Raw genomic sequence first — 6890 nt, 5'->3', positions numbered from 1 at the left:
GCAAAATCTTTGCAGGTTGATTGAGCCCTTTTCAAGAGTTGAGATTGCACATATCGCAGATTTGATTGAGCTGCCATCTCACCACGTGGAAAAGAAACTATCTCAGATGATTCTGGACAAGAAATTTGCTGGAACTCTAGACCAAGGTGCTGGATGTCTAATCATATTCGACGATCCCAAAACCGATGCAATCTATCCCGCGACGCTTGAAACTATTTCAAGTATGGGAAAGGTTGTGGATAGCCTTTATATGAGGTCTGCTAAAATAATGACATGAGAATCGCATCGACGAACTTTAAATTTTCACAGTACCAATTTCTTTTGCGTCATTTCAAGTCAAAGACAAAACCGACTTATTTTTGAATTCCTTTCTGGCATCATCATCCTAATGTTTTACCTCTATATATGTATTGTTTGTGTACTGACTGGTCAATTCGCCATGTATCGGGACATATTGAGGTGTTGATCGCAAGTCAAACTTAACTATTCATTTTCTTTCTTTCGTGTGTGCGATGGCCTTGTGATAATTTATAGTTTGCATGTAGAATTATATTCATGACTTATTCATCAGTTTTGGGTATGGATTCAACAGCAAAAATGGAATCTATTGAAAAATATGAATACATGCCCCATTGCATGATTATGGTCTTCTATAAAAGCAGTACGAGATCAACCAATCAAATATTCCACTGACCATGTGCGGATGTGAGTTGGACTGATGAATTCGAGACATCCGACAATTTGATTGAAAATATTTTCTAACCAATTGCCGACGGATGAATTAAATTCTCATCAAAAACTGATCATGTCCTTGTTTGTGATTTTTATTTTTAATTGTTTTTTAAAAATCAAATGATAGATGAAACCTCCATCTTGCGAGAGTGAAGGCACAGCGAAAGTGGGAAAATAAACGTAGATAAAAGAAAATATTGATAAGAGAGCAACAGATCCATCGTATGCACCGTTCTCACTTCCCTTCATTCATGATCAAGATTCACGATCCCTTACATTTTGTATGATTAATATGTTAAAGGTAGGCCAAGTACCTATTTTCAACATTTTGGGAAATTAATCTTACTAAATCATCGTTTAAATCGATTTTAGTTGGTCAATTCACTCAATTGTAACCATTCAGATTGGTTTGGACCATGAAAATCTCCACTTAAACAAGAAAATGACACCATATTGTGCAGTTAAAATGCATATCAAGATAGACAAACGCAGCAGATATCAAATCCGTAAAAAATATGCTGACCAGTAAGCATAAGCGCTCGAGACATGCTATTTTATCGACTAACATAAGTAGGTAGTGGTGGTAATTTTCCTTCAAAAAACATTTTTAACATCATATTTATAGGACGGTACCGCAGAAGAATGAATCCTACAAGTGTTTTTGGAGAAAGTGCAATCTAACAAAACAAAGTGAAATAGATTAAGGAACATGAGAAAATTGGTCATCCAGCATCTTCAAATAATCGTCCCACTTGGGATCAAAGCATCCTTAATCACAGTGACAATGCCACTCTTGATGAAGTACCCATCTGTCTCTCTAGCTGCCTCTTGCACATTGTCACTGTTAATTATCTGTAAAATAATAGCCCATAACCATTAAGCACTATCTCAATGTTCGAAATTTAGCATCCTCTGATCAAAAGAATAAGATCCAAGAATGATATTCACTAGAAATAAGCATTCAAGATATCTACCTTGACATAGTCTCCAATGCGGGCATTTTTGTCGATTATTGCTCTCTTGATGTGAGATTCCCTGCCGATACCTATCGGCACACTACCTTTTGCTGCCAAGAGTCTTCTGTCTGCATCAGTCTGGTGCAGAGGAAAAAAGCGAGATTATCACCATGACTATGAAATAGTTGGAGATAGCATTTTCATAAGAGAATGCATGGTGCACTATGTTCAAGCACAGTAGAATTCAATGTGACAGCGAGAAAGTACAAGGGAATGTCTGGTTATGTAATGTATTTTCTGGGAAAAGTATTTCTCAAAAATGAATCGGTGAATATGAAGTTTGATCGGTCATGTTTTTGGGAGGAAACATCTACTACAAGTGTCAAGTCACGTCATGATGTGTTGACTATTTATTTATTTGAATATTATATGGCTATTTTAAAATATAATGTATCATGTCAAAAAGTTGAATATAAAATAATGATTGTATTGGAAAATGTCAAAATGAGTTGAAAATATCTTTCTAGGAAATACTTAAGAATGTAGATATATTTTTTTAGGTTTCTGCAAAACAAGAATATTTCAGGAAAGAAACAAACATTGCCTGAGCTTTTTTAGGTTTCTGCAAAACAAGAATATTTCAGGAAAGAAACAAACATTGCCTGAGCTTGTTTAATCTATTAATACCTCATAATAATCAGCTCCCATCAACAGGGTGTCTTCTATAATCGCACCCTCCGAGATGCATGATCTCAGACCAATCACAGAATGGTGAATCTTGCAATTCTGCGAAGATTACGAGCCAGTATTTAAGTTAAGCTCATTCTGCACTTAATCATCTTCCTTTGATTGTATGTAATGTAAATTCTTACCTTTATCACACAGCCCTCGCCAATGACACTGTCAGTAACATCAGCATTAAGCATTTTGGAAGGTGGCAAGTAGCGGGGTTGCGTGTATATCGGAGAAGAACGGTCATAAAAACTGCAGATGAAATAAAATGCAAATCTAGGTCAGTTGGTTCTGTGGAAGGATGATTTTTTTTATTCATTACAATAAGATGTTTCAGCAACTGACCTGAAATCTGGGACTGGCTTCTTGGTGATTCCTAAATTCGCATTGTAAAAAGCTTCAATAGTCCCAATGTCTTCCCAGTAACCATCAAATAAATAGGCTTGAACCTGAAACACAAGATTGAAACAGAAAGGAAGTGCTGATATATTAAATTATGACTTGCTCATGGATCAGAAAACATTGATTCTTTTAACTATGACTTACCCTCATGCCAACAGAAGTAGCACCTGGAATAACCTCACTTCCAAAATCATTGGCTCCAGGGAACGTCTCACGCAATAAATTCAACATTGCATCCTTACTGAAAACATAGATACCCATACTCGCAATGAAAGGCATTTCCTTCGCTCTTTTGTCATCAAGTCCTAAAATTGTGGTGTCAACCTAGAAAAATCTCAAAGACAGATGAATAAAAGGGCCAGTCATTTAGATCTTCAATAAATGCTATAAGAGACAATATAAGAAATATGATGGTTGTTCTTATTTATACCTTCATGGCCTTCAGTTGTTCTCCCTTCGGCTTCTCGGCAAATTCTATTATCCTTCCTTCTTCATCAATTTTCATTAGACCAAATGCAGTAGCGCGTTGTTCATCCATTGGCAGTGCAGCAACTGTAATATCAGCATCAGTTTCTCTGTGGGCTTGGATGAATCTCTCATAATCCATACGATACAAGTGATCTCCAGCAAGAATCAAGAATTCGAGAACGTCGTGTTCTTCAAAAAGCCACAGATATTGCCTTATAGCATCAGCAGTGCCCTAAAATATCCGTAGCAAATAAATCAATAAGAATTTGACATTTTAAATCTTCTCAAGCGTATTCCATTTGACTTGGAGTCTTCAGAGAAAAGAAGATTTTCGAAGGAGTAATCAAGGTTATTGACAAATTTGTATGCAAATTACATCAAGTTTTAGACACATAGCCCGCTAACAAGATTGCATGGTAAGCACATGTTTTCCCATTGTTCTTACCTGGAACCAGTTAGGATTTTCGGGGCTCTGCTGGGCAGCAAGAACTTCAACAAACCCTTCATTCTTATAACCACCCATATTACTTGCATATGCCCGTGATAAGTGGCGATTAAGGGATGCAGAATTGAATTGGGTGAGGACATAGATCTTTGATATATTGCTGTTCATACAATTACTAACAGGAATATCAATCAAGCGATAGTTTGCACCCAAAGGGACAGCTGGTTTCGCTCTTTTCTTGGTAAGAGGATAAAGTCGAGTCCCTGCTCCACCTCCAAGAATAATTCCCAGAACACTCTGCACAAGCAAACGTCAAGAAAAATTTATTTGTTTGGTGACATGCTAAATCACAAACTCATGTATTAGATCATTAGTTGGAGAACTGGAATTATTGTACTATCTTCCACCAAAGAAGTGCAGGCGGAATCTAGAGGTATTTTTAGATGAACTGAAAACTTTACAGAATCCAAAGCTACATAAGCAAAAAACTATGGAGCGCTTAAACCACCATAATTTTGCAATGTTTCGTTTTTTATGATAAAAGTTTACAGATACTCAGCTTTTCGCCACTCAAGTTAAGATGATATCCAAGTCCTACCTTCATCCAATCATACGGGGAACAAACATACAAGTTACATCCTCTACCATATGCTTAGATTGTCACTAAAAGTTTAAAACAATAATCTAAAATCTTAAGGTAGCTGACAGAAGAAGTTACAATGTGATGATTAATTTGAGTCGAAGGCATGTAATTAATGTGCATTCAGAAACATAGATAATGATGAATAGCTAAACAACAGGTAAAACATTTCAAGAATTTTGTAAAGATCCTTCCTTTTAGTTCTTAATGCTCGTTCTTAGAAATGAGATTCTCCATGTTCCAACCTAATACGACTTGATCTCCATTTGACTAGAGACAATTTTAAATAAAAAATACAGCGAGTTTTAGTAACACTCGGTGTATACACACCTATCGTAAGAATCCAATATACAACAACTTCCAGACAAAGAATGAATCCCTCATAATGCATTCGATTGAATTACAACAAAGTTCAGTTACAACTTTATTCACTTTGAATGATGCATTTCTCTCTAATCAAGAGGCACACCATCATGCATTTTTTAGAACACCAGTTCAATCTATGTGTATCCTTGTAAAAATAAATTTATACAAAATAACTTCAAGAGACAACAAAAAAATATCGGGAAAACGCCAGCCAAAACTGAATGAAGAATAATTTCAACAAAATAAAAGAGAAAACATCACGTCTCTTGAGTCAAGATACACACCACCATGCTACTTAAGAACAACCCAAAACTTACACATCACTCATTCTAAGAATCAATCAAAATATAACAATTTCAAGACCCAAAAAAATGAATCCCAGATCAGCCAAAGTATGGGAATTGATACCCCTGTAAGAGCCCGGGTCATGATATCAGATGGATTCCTAAATCAGGGTCAATCTGCAGGATGGATTCTTCTGAAGCCGGCAGGTGCAAGCCCGGGCTCTACTCCTCGGACAACCAGACGCCCGGGCTCTTATATAAGCCCCCGGTAGGCATTCTAACCGGGACACCTCGATATGAACACCGCACTCGAGTACACTAGCAGAATTGGATGTGGGCGATCGTCCTATCTCTGACACTAACCCAAGTGGTTGACAAAGTCAGACAGGCGGGATGTGACTAGTGTATGATTTGACATATCAGAATATAGCCGTCCTACTATAATTAGTAGGTAGCACGAAGAACGAGGTCATCATTACTTCTCCTACTATAAATACCAGGTTCTCCCTTTACATTTAGATTCATTCATTTTATTGTCTGCACTCTTACACCAATATCACGACCATCACTTGGTTACATTGGTCTTTTGTTGAGTCATTCACTGACTTAAGCATCGGAGTGGCCACGCCGGACACCCCTCCGGCGCCCATTCACGAGTTTCTTTCCTTGTGTGCAGGTTACAGCTGGAGCCATATTACAGAGATATATCTTCATCACAGATATACTCTCCCTTGCTCTTATTTCCTTCATTATCTTGATAACAGATCCGGCGGAGCACCGGACCCGGCTCGTCTATTTCACCCGGATCGCATCATTGGCGCCGTCTGTGGGAATTTGAGCTCAAGACGTAGATATGGTTTCCATTCAAAAATAAGCTCAACTATGCTTGGCAAACATACAAGTCCGACCAGCTCGGCACTCAGATCTTATCTGTGGATTTCATATGGGCTCAAAGCTCAGCAGCTATCCCGGATTGGCATGAAGGGCATTTGCTATGCACTCAGTAGCATACAGCTATATTAGTCACCTAATTTAGCTCAACCAGAGAAGTTTCACTCTATTAAAAATGAATTCGGATTCAGTATTTCCAGGTTAGTGATTTGGTTTTAAATAAAACTAAGACAACAGGAGAACAAAAATCTTTTAAAGTCCGGGAGGCACGAGGCCCCGGCACATTATCTTAAGTCCGGGTGATATGAGGCCCCGGCACCTTCTTGTAAGTCCGGGAGACACGAGGCCCCGACATCATTATCTTAAGTCCAGGAGACACGAGGCCCCGGCACATTATCTTAAGTCCGGGAGACACGAGGCCCCGGCACATTATCTTAAGTCCAGGGCTCCGCATCTCGACCACTCCAAGACCCAGGGCTCCGTACCCTGGCTCGGGGCTCCGCACCTCGACCACTCCAAGACCCAGGGCTCCGTACCCTAGCTGCTCATTAAGTCCAGGAACCCGTACCCTGGCCCGGGGACCCGTATCTCGGTCATCTATTAAGTCCAGGGCTCCGCACCTCGACCACTCCAAGACCCAGGGCTCCGTACTCTGGCTGCTCATTAAGTCCAGGGACCCGTACCTCGGTCATCTATTAAGTCCAGGGCTCCGTACCCTGGCTCGGGGCTCCGCACCTCGACCACTCCAAGACCCAGGGCTCCGTACCCTAGCTGCTCATTAAGTCCAGGAACCCGTACCCTGGCCCGGGGACCCGTATCTCGGTCATCTATTAAGTCCAGGGCTCCGCACCTCGACCACTCCAAGACCCAGGGCTCCGTACTCTGGCTGCTCATTAAGTCCAGGGACCCGTACCTCGGTCATCTATTAAGTCCAGGGCTCCGTACCCTGGCTCGGGGCTCCGCACCTCGACCAC

At 39.9% G+C, this 6890-nt stretch overlaps 1 protein-coding gene across 1 annotated transcript in view; it reads right to left on the bottom strand.

Annotated features, from left to right (window-relative positions):
- Positions 1–1306: 1306 nt before the first annotated feature.
- Positions 1307–6890, bottom strand: part of LOC140978119 (glucose-1-phosphate adenylyltransferase small subunit, chloroplastic/amyloplastic) — a 7663-nt gene continuing 2079 nt past the window's right edge. The window contains exons 2-9 of the mRNA XM_073442916.1: positions 3736–4032; positions 3253–3522; positions 2967–3146; positions 2766–2869; positions 2561–2672; positions 2376–2474; positions 1707–1826; positions 1307–1584 (exon numbers count right to left, since the gene is read on the bottom strand). Coding sequence (XP_073299017.1) covers positions 1468–1584; positions 1707–1826; positions 2376–2474; positions 2561–2672; positions 2766–2869; positions 2967–3146; positions 3253–3522; positions 3736–4032 — 1299 coding nt within the window. The 3' untranslated portion in view covers positions 1307–1467. The remainder of the gene's footprint in view (positions 1585–1706; positions 1827–2375; positions 2475–2560; positions 2673–2765; positions 2870–2966; positions 3147–3252; positions 3523–3735; positions 4033–6890) is intronic.

This window comes from Primulina huaijiensis, chromosome 6 (genome assembly GCF_012295235.1).
Source record: "Primulina huaijiensis isolate GDHJ02 chromosome 6, ASM1229523v2, whole genome shotgun sequence".
Lineage (NCBI taxonomy): Eukaryota > Viridiplantae > Streptophyta > Magnoliopsida > Lamiales > Gesneriaceae > Primulina > Primulina huaijiensis.
Note: the sequence above shows the minus strand (reverse complement) of the source record. Positions and strands in the feature narration are given on the sequence as shown.